The sequence below is a fragment of the Poecile atricapillus genome, chromosome 23 (assembly GCF_030490865.1).
Source record: "Poecile atricapillus isolate bPoeAtr1 chromosome 23, bPoeAtr1.hap1, whole genome shotgun sequence".
NCBI classification, from domain to species: domain Eukaryota; kingdom Metazoa; phylum Chordata; class Aves; order Passeriformes; family Paridae; genus Poecile; species Poecile atricapillus.
In genome coordinates, this window is record NC_081271.1 from 7,481,091 (window position 1) to 7,496,599 (window position 15,509).

A 15,509-nucleotide genomic window follows, 5' to 3' on the forward strand; every position below is an offset into this window, starting at 1 on the left:
CCAGCACTAGCTAAAATTAACAGTTTGCCACTTCTCACCAATTTGACAGGCCCATTCCCTATGCTTGAAAGGATAGAGAATAGCTCCATCATGATTCAGCCCTAATGCAATGATAGGGAATATTGAATGTACTGAAACATTATGTATAGTCAATACAAAGGCTGTGGCTCTGTTTGTGCTGAGGTCACAGGTAAAATTTTACTAGGTTCCACCAGGATTGGAATTCTTCTTCAAAATCAGTGTCGTCATCCCAGAGTATTTTCTGAATTTCAGTAGGAAAAGTGCCTTCTTTGCCTTCTCTTATAATTGAGGCAGTAACTGGCTGAATTTTTCCACTTGCATCTCAAAGATAGTTGAACTAGAAGACAAGAAGACTGATTACAGCAACAGAACTAGCTTCATAGAAGGAGAAGGCAAACTGCCCAGCTTAGACAAGTTAAGGGCATGCTGGTCTGCGAGTACAAAACTAGTATTTGTCTTGTATGTGGTAATTTTTAGAATAAGTGTTTTGAGGAAGAAAAACTATATGCTTTGAGTCATATATTTAAAGAATAAAAACATATTGTACCTTTTAATAATCCAATTTAGTAGCACATCTCTAAACTTCCCACTCCAGCTGGAGTTAAGGTACTTTGAGTTTACTACCTGTTTCAGACTAGATTACCTGCAGCAAGTCCCACCGCCACAGGAGCCGCTCGCCTCACGAAGGGCCCGGCGCGGGGCGGCGGGCGGCGCCGCTCGGTCCTGCGCAGCCGCCGGCGGGCGGGGCCCGAGCGCTCCCCGGGCGGGCGAGGCGAGGCCCCGCCGGCCACCGCCTTCCGCTTCGCAGCTTCCTGTGCGTGCGGAAACATGGTGGGTGGTGGCGTGCGGGTTGCGGCTCGTTTCGCCTCCGGGAACGCGTTGTTTTCTAGCACGCGGCTGTATCGGCCTTGGAGGAACGCGAGTCGCACTGGGTCCGCTCGGGGGACGGGGGTGGCACTCGCCTTTCCGGCTCTACAGCGGCCCCGGGAGCGCGGGGGCCGGGCCGGGCCTCACGGGGCTGCGGGGCGGCGCGGCCGGGCCCGGGGAAGGGCTCTTGCGTCCGGCACTTCAGGTTATTCTTGGCGAGTTGGTGTTATTTCTTAGCTTTATTGCAAGGTTTGGTTCACAGCCTTTTCCAGGGGAGGGTTTAGCCAGACTAAGCAGTGATGGCGTGAGATGTGCAACCTGACCTAGGCTCAAAATAGCTAGAGAGATGTCTTTTCCCAGTCACAGTTACCAGTGTTGGCTATATTATACCAAGGTACTAAACTAAAAAGTTTTGACCTGATGTTACAACTGTCTTGATGGTGCTTTTTACAGGGGACACCGCAAAAGGATGTTATCATAAAACCTGATGCCCCAAGCACATTACTTTCAGAAAAACATGCAGACTATATCGCTTCATATGGAACAAAGAAAGATGACTATGTACGTATCAGTTTGTTATAGCTGTGGTTTTGTTAACAGTAATATTTATTTATTTATTGTCTCAGAGTTAAGGGTTAGATGCATGTTGACAAGCTAATTTTTTTTTACCCTGCCATCCAAAGTATAAAATACAGGTGCCTTTGTTAGTTTCTCTAGGTCTGTGATGAGATTTGGCATGTATTATCTGACTATAAATTTGAAGATTATCATTTTAGCTCTATAAGTACTCTGAGACCTGAGAAACAAGCTACTAGCTTCTTCATCCGCTGGAACGCACAAGTAGAGTTGTGCTTGCATGTTACTCTTGTGATGGGACAACTTAAGTAAATTTTGTAGTCACAAGTGGTTGCATGTAGTCCACAACAATGGGATTCTGCTTCCAGCAGGTGAAAATTGTCAGCAGCTGCCTATGTGAAGAAAAGTTGCGGTTACCTTTACTCAAAAGCACGCCAAGTACTGTTGCCTTTGATCGTACTGTGTGTAAAAAATAATGTTTGTGTAGTGTAGTTGATGTAATCAATGTAAGAGAATTCAATATAAAATTTCACTTCCTAACGCAACTTCAAATAATGAGAGTTTTGGCACTGGGAAATAATAGACTTTATTTTTTGAGACTAGTTGGGTTGGCAATTTGCGGGCTTCTTTGAATGCCAAGATAATAAGTGATCAGAAGTGAGTTGGCACACAGCTACTTGTTTGTGCCTGATTTGACATTGAGCTCAATGATGCTTTGAACTAGAAAAATACAGAGAGGAAGGCAGTGTAGTATGTGTTGGTATCTACACGTGCATTTCCCTGTATGTGTGTGTATGTACACATGTGCACGATGTACAGAATATCCGTGAGTGGCTGATGCGTAGTTGCTAAATGGATGGAAGGTGGCTGACTGACTAGAAGCTATTTGTGAAAGTTAACTAACGTATTTTCATTGTGCTATATTGACGGTGTGCTTATCTGATCGAGAACTAAAATAATGCACTGTTCAGGAATACTGTATGTCAGAGTATTTGAGGATGAGTGGTGTGTACTGGGGACTGACAGCAATGGATCTCATGGGGCAGCTGCACCGAATGAACAAAGAAGAAATTTTGTCATTCATCAAATCATGTCAACATGAATGTGGTGGAATAAGTGCCAGCATAGGTCATGATCCTCATCTTCTGTATACGCTCAGTGCTGTCCAGGTGAGTGTAGCAGAGTAATTTTAGAAAAAAGTGTTTGTGATTAAGATTTTGATGATTGCAGATTTATGAACCAGTTACTGTTGGAAGCCCATGGCAAAAATTATTTCAGTATCTTATTAAAAAAAAAAAAAAAGCCATATCGCTTTCTAAACGTTGTAATTTTTGAGAATGTTTTCATGGTCAATTAATGGTTACTGGATTGTTGCCAATTTTGTAAGTTATCTTGAAATACTCCTTAGCTACAGGTTTTACTGGAGCATTTTACAGATAATTTTTGATTCTATGAATTATTCTTCATGTATGTTGAGGTGACAGATATGTATGACCAGAATAAGAGTAAAAATTTTTTATTTTTATATGAGTTTTTTGGGGGTGTATAATTTAAAAATTGTAGTAGTCTTTTGAGCATTTAATTTCTTTATTTGTGCATACGCTCCCCCTGATAAGAAGCAGCTCTCAATCTTGTTTTTTCATTGAAATTCTCTCCATTATAGACTTATTTTCTCATTATCACTTGTGCCTTTGTTTTGTTCTGGTTTTTCATTTTGGTTTGTTCTGATCATGCAAACCGTTGTGTGAAAAAGCACTGAAAAGGCTCAAACACTTCTGAACAATTAGCTTGGTTATTTGCAGTGTGCATCTCTCATTCTGTCTTATGGATGAAGTATTTTAATGGCATTACAACTAAATAATACAGCATTCTTTTCTAGGCAGAAACTATGCTGGATTTAAGGTACTGGGTTTGAACTCCTTAAGTAGGACAGGATGCCCTAAGGTTGATCTTTATTACCAATTACTTTAGCACTAGAATTACTCTGAACACTGTGAGAACCAGGACACTAAAGTTTCTCCAGGCTGTGATGTCTTGAACTTTTCCAAACTGTCCAATCCAGATCCTTTCACAAGTTCCAGTTTAATGCAAGGGGGGTACAATTTGAGGTTGTTACCTTATGTATTAGAGATGTTAGTTCTTAAATATATATTCGATATTAGTAAGAGATACTTTCATGTTAACTGAATTGAGCTGTAGCTGCACAAACTGAAAAAGCGTTCAAAAAGGCCAACGTAAAATTTTTGTGGTAAACTTAACCAGCGTATCTTAATGAGTATGCGTTGTCTTGGTGAACACTGTTTAGTCCTCTCTACATATCCAGGATTTTTAAAGGGTCATGTCATATGTTCTTGTGATCACAGTTAATAGTAGTTTGTTCAGATTTGCAATTTAGGGTGCATGTTGTGATTACATATTTTCTGTTGGAGTTGTACATTCTTTTTTTTGGAATTTTCCTTAAGAATGAAATTTTATCTAACAAGGATTCCAGCTAAATAGGTTTAAAGTCGTAGTGTCCAGTGTTTCTCAGGATTGCTACTATATTACTATTTAGCTTCAATAGTTTTGGGGTTTTTTTTTTTCAGTTTTTTATATACTATAAATTCTTAATTACTCTCTTTACCAATTACGCAAGTTATGAGTGAAAACATGAAGTCAGATGGGGCTCAGAAACAGTATTGTTGTTTTCACAAGACATTGTATCATACAGATTTGCTGGTTTGGAAAACTGTAACCTTTATTTTTTTTTCCAGAATATATTCACTGTACTGTTGGTGTATAATCATATTGTTCATACTTTTTCTTAAATTATTGCATTTTGGTTCTACTTGTTATATTTAAAAATTGAATTGAAATAAAAATCTAATAATTTGAAATTAATAATTGTTGACAAGTTTGCACTGTTAATGGAATTAGTAACTAGCAGCTTAACATACATGTATCCAAGTAGCCGCAGTGCAAAACTACAAATTTTTAAGTCTAAGGTGTCATTGTCCTGTTACAATATTAGCCATAATCGAATCTATCTTCTACTACTGCTAACATAAAACAAATAAACCTGGTTATGCTTTTAAAAGGAGACCTCAACACTGGAAAGTAACAAAGCATGAAAGAGTTCAGTTTGAATTGTTTGTATCTCCTTTTGAGAATGTTCTAAAGTTTTTAGACAGAGATAATCTACAGTGCAGAGATTAACTACTAAAGTGGGAAAAAAGTTTAATAAACCTCACCAAATACTATTCAGTGTTAATTAAGTCAAGTCTTTTATAAATTCGTGATTTTTTTTTTTTTGTTAAGAAATAAATTTTTAAAATTTTGGCTTCTCTTTGATTGTTACTGTGTCTTTTTTTCCCCCCCCAGATTCTTACCTTATATGATAGTCTCCATGTAGTTGATGTAAATAAAATCATTGAATATATACAGAGCTTGCAGAAGGAAGATGGATCGTTTGCTGGAGACGAATGGGGTAATTTTTAGATCTTTCAAACATAGTGTCTGGGTTGACTCGTGTAAGTCTGTAAACTTAAGTTTTCTTGGATTTCTTTTTACATATGTATATTATATTATAAGAATATAATATAATAAGAATAAGAACACTTATTTTCTGAGTTATGAAAAAGAAGGGTTTGTGAAGGACAGAATTATGTTTCTGCCCTTCCATATTCTCAGCTTCAGTTCCATTCTTATATTAAGAATAAAGTGTCCAGTTCTTAAAGAAGACTTCTGGGCATTTTTAACTTCACGGTACTTTGATATACTAGATATGCTGTTTCATAAGGAACGTTTTATACTTGCTATTTGATAGTAGTTAGTAATGATCTATATCCATGACAACTGTGAAAGGATTTTTCACTATGTGGGAGTGAGAAAAACTGGGTTTGTACTCGTGAACTTCTGTTAATACTGATTTTGCTTCTGCATATAAATTCCGTAATATAAGTGTATAAATATAATATAATATAATATAATATAATATAATATAATATAATATAATATAATATAATATAATATAATATAATATAATATAATACAATATAATAATTTCATGTATGTATATGTATATAACATGGCATTTTTAAGCTGTGGCATATTTAGTCACTCTAAAAGTATTTATCACCATGGAAGACCCAAATTTTAAGAAAATCTATTGCATATCACTCTTGTTCAGGTAAAGTTCAGCAACTGAGATCTTAGCAGTATATGTATGCTACTGTAAATGTAGATGATATGCTACGTGCTAAATTGGTTCATAGTTTGCCATGTCCTTTTTGTTGAAGTATTGTCACAAGTGTACCGATTGCACAATGGATTGACGTTATTTCTGAGAGGTGCAGCTGAAGGAGCGTGATTCCTGATGTGGGACAGAGCAGCAGATGTTTGATTTATGCGTTTCAGCTTGTGAATTTCTTAAGAAGAGAAGTCTTGCAAAAGTTCAACCAAGAAACCGAATGTTTGCAGCTCAGTTAAATTTTAAATTGTGACTCCGAGTATTAATTGCCTGGATTGGACTTGACAAGCAATCATTCTGTTATAGGTGTAGGAACTTTGGTTTTTCTTCCAGGTACAAATATGCAAAAGAAACTTTGTAACTTGAATTAGATTTCCCTAAAACCAGAAACGGCTTCTACTTCTGGCTGGATTTAAGCCAAAGCCAGAGTTGTCTGATTATTTTTGCATTATTTCCATTGCTGTGCAATTATCTGTAGAGCACTACAGATAAACTCTAAAATGAAACAGTTGTTTGTAAAATACCACTATATGAATTGATTTGGATATATAGCTGTCCAGCTCTAAATGAGTTGTTGGCTTTTATGCATAGTAAAAGGTACAGATCACTTAAATGGTAATGTATGTTTTCTAAATTACTGGGGAAATAATTGATAAGCTGGAAGATTAAATTTTATGGGGAGACTTTTTTAGCTGGTTTTTGTTTTTTGATGCAGAACCCTGGATTTTAACATTTTGTTTCATATTTTCAGTAGCGATTTAAATGTGTTTGTTGAAAAAATAATCTTATTTAATTCCTTACCCCCCACATTATAGGAGAAATAGATACAAGATTCTCTTTCTGTGCTGCAGCAACTCTTGCACTTCTGGTAAGTCCTAAACCATCACTTGCACAAGCAGAGAATTGAATGGTACTGCCCTTTGGTACTGTTGAAGTTTATGCAGATGAGCTTGGTAGAATATCAAACGCATTGGTTATTTTCTGACTTGCAGGGAAAGCTGGATGCTATTGATGTGGGAAAAGCAGTAGAATTTGTTTTGTCCTGTATGAACTTTGATGGAGGATTTGGTTGTAGACCAGGTTCCGAATCACATGCAGGACAGGTGAGTTTCTCCTTACGTGGAAATACTTTAAACTAGCAAGCATCACGTACTGTCTATAAATGTTTCTTTACAATGTGTATCAGTGATGACAATCGATGTACCAAACTTGTTCCCCAAATGCCTGATTCTAGTATTTCAGTTAAAATAACCGCACAGATACGTTACCTAATCTGAGAAGACGAGTCGAAACTCGAGAGTTTAGTCTAGGTAGAAAAAAAAAGATCATAACGGAACTGCTTTTATGACTGTATTTCAGTCTTCCCATAGTGATTTTGAAATGGCTAGCATCAGGATTTTTAGAGAAATTGAAAAGGGTATCAGTGGAGATGGTGGACAAGATTTCTCACTGTTTCTGACACAGATCATAACGAGACTTAAAGGTTGATTGCATAGTGCATTTGAGATTTATCAGCCAGTGAACCCAAATAAAAATGAGACATGAGTCCTGTCAAGCATTACTTAATTTTTTGAGGAAAGTCCATTTTAAGATGACATACCTAACTTAGTAATGGGAATATTTATCAGCTAGAATCACTAATGTTACGCACTGTTATTGGTGACAGTGAATTCTGAAAAAAGCTCAGTAAAATCTACTTGAGAAGAAAATGCAGTAGTATTATTAGAACAAATTCAGGGATCTCCTGAGGAAGACAATCTAAATAACTTCTTTCAACAGGAAATTTACATAATTTAAATGATTTAAAATTTAAATTTACCTTTCCTGTTTATATTTCTTTTCATAGAAGAGTTTAGTGCACTTAACCTGAATGTGTGAAAAAAATAAACTTTTAATGCTGTTGCAGTTACCTGTTTATTTTGCGTAATTGTGGTGAGTGCCATAATGCCATAGCCAGGATTCACCTCATCATGTGAAAATGCTAGAGCTATTTCGTTGACAATTGTTTGGTTTCCTGCCCCTTCTTTGTTTAAAATCAGGGAAAAAAATCTGTTACATGTACTTACTTACCTTATACTTCTATGTACAGTAGCATTACCCATACAGTCTAAATGGGTGGACCGTGCTCTGGTGTTCAAGGAAGTCAGTTCAATAGCCGAACCCACTTTGTTTGCAGGTGGCATTTCCTGTGAGGATTAGGTCTGTTGAGCTTATTCACATACTCCTTAAAAAGGTCTCTTTCACCTCCATGGAAGTTCAGTAGTTTTCTGGGAATATTGGCAAACCCTGATCTCCTCTTATGACTGGGTGACCTGCCTAGTGAAAGAGAAAGGCAGTGGATATGTCTACCCAGACTTGAGTAAAGCTTTCGACATGCTTTCCCACAGCATTCTCCTGGAGAAGCTGCAGCCCGCAGCTTGGACAGGTGCAGTCTTGGCTGGAAGAAAAATAGGCTGCATGGCCAGACCAGAGAGTGGTGGGAAATGATGTTAAATCCAGTTGGCGAAGGGTCACAAATGGGATTCTCCAGGGCGCAGTTTTGAGGCCAGTCCTGTTTGATATCCTCAACAGTGGTCTGGATAAAGGAATCAAGTGCATCCTCAGTAAGGTCCCAGGAAGGACCAGCTTGTGTGGAAGTTTTGATTCATGTGAGGGCAGAAGGCTCTGCAAAGGGGTCTGGACAGGCTGGATCCACGGGCCAAGGAAAACTGTGTGATGTCCAAGAGGGCCAGGTGCCTGCACTCGTGTCACAACAACCCCGTGGAGCACTTCAGGTTTGGGGAAGAGTGGCTGGAAGGCTGCCCAGCAGGAAGGGACTTAGGGGTGCTGGTCAACAGTAGCTGAACATCAGGCTGGGTGTACGCAGGTGGGCAAGAAGGCCATTGGCTGTACCAGCCACAGTGTGGTCGCTCTGGTCACTGACCTGGTCACTGACCATGGCAGTTTCTGTCCCCTGTGCTGGCACTGCTGGGGCACTTCCAGTCCCAAAGGCAGTTTTGTGCCTGCCACTTTCAAAAGGACATTATGGTGCTGGAGCACATCTAGAGAAGGGTAGTGGAGCTGGGGAAGGGACTGGAACATTAGGCCCGTGAGGAGCAGCTGAACTCAGGTACTGAGTGTTTTACTCAGGTGAAAGCAGGTACTGGAGTGTTCAGTCCTGAGATGAGAAGGTTTAGGAGAGACTTTAATGTTCTACAACTACCTGAAAGGAGGTTGTGGCAAGGTGGGGGTCGGCCTCTTCCAGTCAGTCAGTAACAGGACAGGGGAAAATGGCCTCAAGTTGCACCGCAGGAGATTTAGGTTGGATATTAAGAAGAATTTCTTCACCAGAGGAGTGATTAATCATTGAAACGGACTCCCTAGGAAAGCAGTGGAGTCTCCATCCCTGGAAGTATTCAAAGAATGAGTAGATGTGGCACTTTGTGATACGGTTTAGTGTTATTTGGTGGTATTAAGTTAAAAGTTGAACTTGATGATTTTAGAGGTCTTTTCCAGCCTTCATGGTTTTATGATTCTTTGCTTTTTGTGCTTCAGTGCTTTCTTAGAGACTGCATGAAATGTGACCAAAGTATGCTGTTGCACCATAAATGTTATCTCCCAGGAAAAGACTATTAATTTTTAAATTAATTATTTAAAGGGGACTAATCAGTGCAGATGTATTACATGGCACACTGAAAGTAAGCATGACATGACCAAACAGAGGGAATTACCAAGATAGTTAATGAACCATGTTAGCCTGTTTCTGCTGGGGATTTCATTTGGTCTTTTGATTACTCTCTGCAAGCGTTAAAAGGTAAAAGGCAGGTAAAGGAAGAAACCATAGACTGGATGCAAGCTTTTGACAAAGACCATATTCAGCCTGCAGAAGTCAGTTTGACTGCTCTGGCTTGAGAGACTGTGTTTTTAAAATAAAATTACATGGCTCTCTCAGATCTCCTAGGGTCATTTTTTCAAACCTTGCATCAGTGTCTTATATTAGTAAAATACTACTGGTATATCATTAAATTGTGTTACTGGTACTTTTTTGCAAAAGCAACTGTAACAATAACATTCTTTCCTGAAGGAAAAGTCTTTGAAACTGAAAGTTGAAGTATTGTGCATCGTTTGCATGACTATTGCTGCTTTGAGATATTCCTGCATTTAGTCTGCTAAACTATATATAGTTTTTAAATACACAAAAAAATTATGTCTGTAATTTTAGATCTATTGTTGCACAGGATTTCTGGCTATTACAGACCAGTTGCATCAAGTAAATGTTGATTTGCTGGGCTGGTGGCTTTGTGAACGTCAGTTACCTTCCGGAGGTCTCAACGGACGACCAGAGAAGGTATTGTGCGGCTTCTTTTCTTTGTTCAAACCTCAGTAGAGATTGTTTTTTCTGAAGCTGAACTTCTGCAAAATGTCACAATTTGTACAAAACATTTAGTAAACTTTTCAAAGAAGTCAGGCCTTCATCCTGATTCTTCCTTCTGTTACTAACACCTGTCCTGCAGTCCTTAGCTATGCTTTGTTTGAGTCCTCAATGTAGGAAAGTACACATACTAAAGGATGTTTTGGTCACCACTTGAACCATTGTTCTGTTAAACTGGGTCTTTGACTTTGGGAATGATCTTTTCCATAGGATTTGTATAAAAATTACTGTTTTACTGGATGTAAATCCTGTGTCATAGTGTTCCACATCACACTAGAAATTTATGTAACCTAGAAAAATCTCTGGCAAATAGATAATCAGCAGATTCCCCTGCTTCCGCCCTTGCCCCCAAAATACAGGTAGTCGATATGAACTTCTTTGTATTTCCTCTTGAAAAAAGTGCCATGTGCCTTCTCTCACAGAAGGTGAAGTCTTTAAAACTCACATTCCTGTGGTCTTGTTTCTCAAAGAAGGGAAGAACTTTGAGAAAGATATTTTCCCTTCCTGAAGACAGAAGCCTGCCAAAAAGAGACTCTGTCAAGAAAGTCTTTTACTCCAAAGACACTCTTAAGTGTTTTGTCTCTGCAAGGGTATTATGATAGTGCACCTGATAATGTGCAGAATTATCAGTAAAATTTGTAATGTTATGTTTAAAACCAAATCAAATATTAATCTGCTTCTCTGCTTGCCAGTTACCTGATGTATGTTATTCGTGGTGGGTGCTAGCTTCTTTGAAGATGATTGGTAGGATACAGTGGATTGACAGAGAGAAACTGCGCTGCTTTATTTTGGCTTGCCAGGATGAGGAGACTGGAGGATTTGCTGATCGACCTGGAGATATGGTAAGTAATATCTTTTAAATTTTATTTATTTAATTTGGTTTTAATTAAAAGATGCATGAAAATTTCAACTGGAAATTTCAACTTTTGTTTGAGTGTAACTCAGCTCATGGTCCAGGTGAGTCTTGCAGAGGCTGCAATGTACTTCAAAGGAAGAATAGAGTAGAATCACCATTGAAGGCATACTTGGGGAGAATGTAATTTATGATGCGCTTGTATTCCCCAATGAAGTCAGTTGCCATTCCTTACAAAATCTAGTTTGGTTCCTATAACACGCGCAACACAAACCATTTCTCACAAGACCGTTTGGAAGATTTGCATAAAAACATTGTTTGGTGATGGGTTTTCTGGTGGCTGTGTGGGTTTTTTGGGTTTATTATTTTGTTTCTTGAAAAGATCTGTAAGCTAAAGTCTGGTGTAGGTTAAGTAGTCTTCAACTGTCTTGGTGGTTTTGTCTGATCTAAATAAATAATGAGTTTTTATAAAAAATCCCTATACACTAACTTTCATTCTTTGCTAGCCCAGCTACTGAATAAATCTTGTAGCTGGCATTTGTCTAGTTGAGGGAGGAAGAAGCTTTTTTGATAATACTGTCAGGAGGCTGGTGGTACGTATTCTTTGCTTGTTGAGAGAGCAGTTACGATTTAGCCGGTCTGTTCTCTCTGGTGTCAATTGGAAGTGATTGATACCAGTCCCAGTGAAATGGCAAGTAAAGTTTAAATAAAGTTTAAATAAAGTAAAAAGCAAATAAAGCACTTTCAAGAGTGCTGGACAGATAAAATAAGAAGTATTATGAGACTTCATTGCAGCTCCTATCGAACACTTGACTAATTGTTAATGGTCTGGAGAGGTATTAGCTGTTTTTATTGCAGACATGACCAGATCTGCTCCCTTCTCCACAAATGCATTAAAAAATAAAGTAACTTTGTTTTTGCAAGCAGCTGCTTTATTCCCAGTTGGGGGAGAAATCTGCTAACTCCAGTCTGTCATTTGGAAAGTGTTTTTGTGTTCTTAAAATAGGAAGAGTTTTGTATTTCTAAAGAGCTTACATTACAGGAAGACCTTTTCTGTTTTCAGAATTCTCCAAGTGAAGCCCAGAACATGAAGTCTAAATGATTTTCTAGCTTTGAGTACTGGAATGTTTGTGTCTTCTTGGAAGAGCAGCTCTGCAGAGCCTTTTCTCTATATCTAAGGAGAGCACCTTTGGGAGAATTTTTCTGTTCTGTTAGGAGTAATTTCATATTATTTTTACCTGTCTTCGATTGCTGATGTGTAGAGATTTCTGCTCCTGTAGAAATGTTGCCAGAAATGTAGCCCAGGTTTTTACTTTGTTCCTGCAGAAACTCACTCCTAATAGACCTTGTGTATGGGCTGTTTTTTCATTTGTTTTTCATTCTGTGGGGTGGAGAGGGAGTGGTGATTGTGTGGTTTTGGGAGTAGAGGTTTGGGGGGGGTTTTGTTTTTATTTATGGTTCTGGGAGGTTTTCTAGCAAAATGGGTTGCTGCTTTCCTCTCAAGGTTTTGCAGCACAGCTCTGTATTTGGAGACCATTAAAGAGCATTATGATGTTTCTGAAGAACAAATAGGGAATTTATGGAAGTGGTATGTGTGGGTGACACAGTTTCCTTTTAAAATGCTACTTATCTTTGCTTCTACCACCTTGTGATATTGCATGCTAATAGACAAACACGAGTGCTTTCCATCTAACTCAGAGTTGAAAATCGTCTTAGCAGCATGTAACTGACAAGCTATTTCTGACATTGCATTCCTGAGTAAATCGTGGTATTCTAAATGCCTGCCACAGAAATTGTCTTGCCTGTCAACATATGTTACCACAAATGAAAGTTTATTCAGTTGTGTTGTCCTCCCCAGCCACGGAGATTTTCAGTTTCTTGCTGGCAAACAAAAATTTCATTCTGTACAAGTGAAAAACCAATTGACTTTTGTAAATGGACACAAGCTTCCTTTTTTTTCCCAGGTGGATCCATTTCACACCTTATTTGGCATTGCTGGACTATCTTTATTAGGAGAAGAACAAATTAAGGCCGTTAATCCTGTCTTTTGTATGCCAGAAGACGTCCTTCGAAGAATAAATGTGCAGCCTGAGCTTGTAAGCTAAGCCTTGTAGAGACAAAAGGTTTATATGACCAATTACTTTGTTTTACTTATCTCATCTGTGAAACTGTCAGCATATTCTTTTGGATGTGTTTATGTTCTGGAACTGAAGCAATAGCTTTGCTGTGGACTTTGTCACTTTATAAATTGTATCAGAACAGGCTGGTTCTCATAATCTGAGTGTAACATGTTCCTTGGTTGTATTCTAAGATGTGTAGGAACATTTCAATTCTGTATCTAAATGTATGGGCCTTGGCTTTTTTTTTTTTTATATCATATTCAAATCAAAGCTTGACTATGTGAATGCTTAGCTTTCCTATCCCTGTAATATCAACCATGCCAGTACTGGTCTTCATACAGGCCTCTTTCGATGGTGGATTGTGCAAAGCTCTTGAAAAAAGACCCAAACCAAAACAACAACAACAAACCCGAACAAACAAATAAAAAACACAGTAAGATCCTACCTAAGCCATGCACTTAATACCACACACATATTTAATTTTTCCTGTTCATGTTTGGCATCAGTTTTCTACACTGAGAAGCAGCTGCTTGTTCTCACAGTAATTGATACCAGTGAAGCCATGATTATGGTCCTTTTAAATATATATGTCTTCATTTATTGATGAGTCCCTTAGACGGAATTCCGTTAATGCTTGAAATACAGCATACCTTGAGTACGTACAGTGAATCTTGCTAACATAAAACATTCTAGAGAAGGTCTCCGTTGGACAGTGACTCGTAATTGAACATAGAGTTGATTCTAAATTTGTTGCTGGGCTGAAATCCTGCTTTTGTAGTTTTCAAGACACTAATTGTCAATACTTGATTATGATTGTGGTGTAATTGAAAATAAAACTGGCTGTGGAAAATACTTGCTCTCTGAAGGGTGAAATCCTCTTTGTCTTCATAGAAGTGCTAAAATTGCCTCTTAATTCCACACATCGTAGCTGAGACTGAATGGTATTCCACTTGTAATATACAGTAAAAGGTAATTATGAAGGGGAAGAAGTCTTTGATAATCTCTGTACTTATGCTTAAGTAAGGCCTAAAGTTGTTCCACCTGAACTTCACTCAGCAGAGATAGCCACCCAAGATTTGGCCTGCACAGATGTGTAGTCATTTGACATATAAACCCAAACTCACTGAATAGAAAATACTGGTTTAGGCTACAATATTGGGAATTAATTTGATAATAGTAAAGACTACTCTAGCCATGACCAGCTTTTACACCAACTTCAGTCACAGTAACAAAGTGCCTTTTAGCACTTCAGAAGTAAAGGCTTTCTCTCAAGTACAGCAGAACAGCCTGAGGTTTGGTTTGGCTGGAGAGAGTGCCTTAGTCACAGCGGTCAAGCGAATGGTTGAGCTTTTTCTCCTCTTAAGGGTGTGTTCTGCAGGAAAAGAATGCCTCAAGCTATAAAAGAATGCCAAAGCTATACATTTTCTAACACCTCAAAGGACCAAGAACCAGCCTTAAAATGGTCTATTCCTTCTCCCAAGTTTCATATCCCCCTTCACACCTCCACTGCCATCCTGAAAAGCGTAGTCTCTTCCTGCTTCTAGCAACTCTGAAATCCTACATCACTGTTGTACCACAACTACAGACCTTGAATCAACTTCCTCCTACCAAAATGTTGACTCTTAAATTATCAGAAGTCTGACAGATCTCGAATCTGACAGGCTACGCTCTGTGCGGCGTAGCCTTGCCAGCTTCTCCCAGTTCCAAATTTCAGGTCAAGGAAGGCACCTTTCATTGTCCCAAGACACGTACCCAAATTCCATTCGCTGCACCTTATGCAGAATTTTCAAAGACAAAAATCAAACCCACAGTATAGCCTGAAACTTTTGAGCAAACCTTCCTTCAGAATAACTAGAGTGATCTGGGTCCCTTGCAGTGGTAACCGTTCAGAAATAGTGCAGCGTTTGAATTACACTGATAGAGGTGAAATGAATCGCATGGCAGGCCATGTGGAGTAGGCGAATGCTTATGGGCGTAGTGGACATCTCGTCCCTTTGTTTTTTTGGGTGCCACAGGAGATGCTGTGCAACCGGTGAGTGGAGTATCATCCACTACTGAGTACAGTGTTTTTGTGGAAGAGGGCGCGGGGCTCAAGCACCGCCGGGGTCCCTTCGAGCCGGTCCCGGTGCCCCTGGGCTAGTTCAAAATAGTATATAAATATGAATATAAATTTGATAAAAATAAGCATTAAAAATATTTAAATAACAATTTAAGGTGAAGGGGATTTTTTTTTTTTTATTTGGTTACAGGCAGGGCTTTTAAATAAATAATATAGAAATGAAAATATAAAAATCTATAATAAGATATAAATATAGGGAGATATATATATATAGACATAAAAAAGAAATAAATACTAGTAACAAATATATACAAGTAGATTAATATTCAATATGAAAAATATATCGATAGATGTTAATATATTTTAATATCTAT

General features: G+C 38.3%; 1 protein-coding gene and 1 non-coding gene across 2 annotated transcripts; both read left to right on the top strand.

Moving 5' to 3' along the window:
* Window positions 1–761: 761 nt before the first annotated feature.
* On the top strand, window positions 762–13,928 carry RABGGTB (Rab geranylgeranyltransferase subunit beta). The gene is made up of 9 exons (XM_058855988.1): window positions 762–852; window positions 1,342–1,449; window positions 2,436–2,633; window positions 4,825–4,930; window positions 6,508–6,560; window positions 6,685–6,795; window positions 9,894–10,019; window positions 10,796–10,945; window positions 12,921–13,928. The coding sequence occupies exons 1-9, from the start codon at window positions 850–852 to the stop codon at window positions 13,059–13,061; spliced, it is 996 nt and encodes a 331-aa protein (XP_058711971.1). The 5' UTR covers window positions 762–849; the 3' UTR covers window positions 13,062–13,928.
* Window positions 1,605–1,687, top strand: LOC131587884 (small nucleolar RNA SNORD45). The gene has a single exon (XR_009279462.1). It is a non-coding gene; the product is annotated as a small nucleolar RNA SNORD45 (small nucleolar RNA).
* Window positions 13,929–15,509: the final 1,581 nt, after the last annotated feature.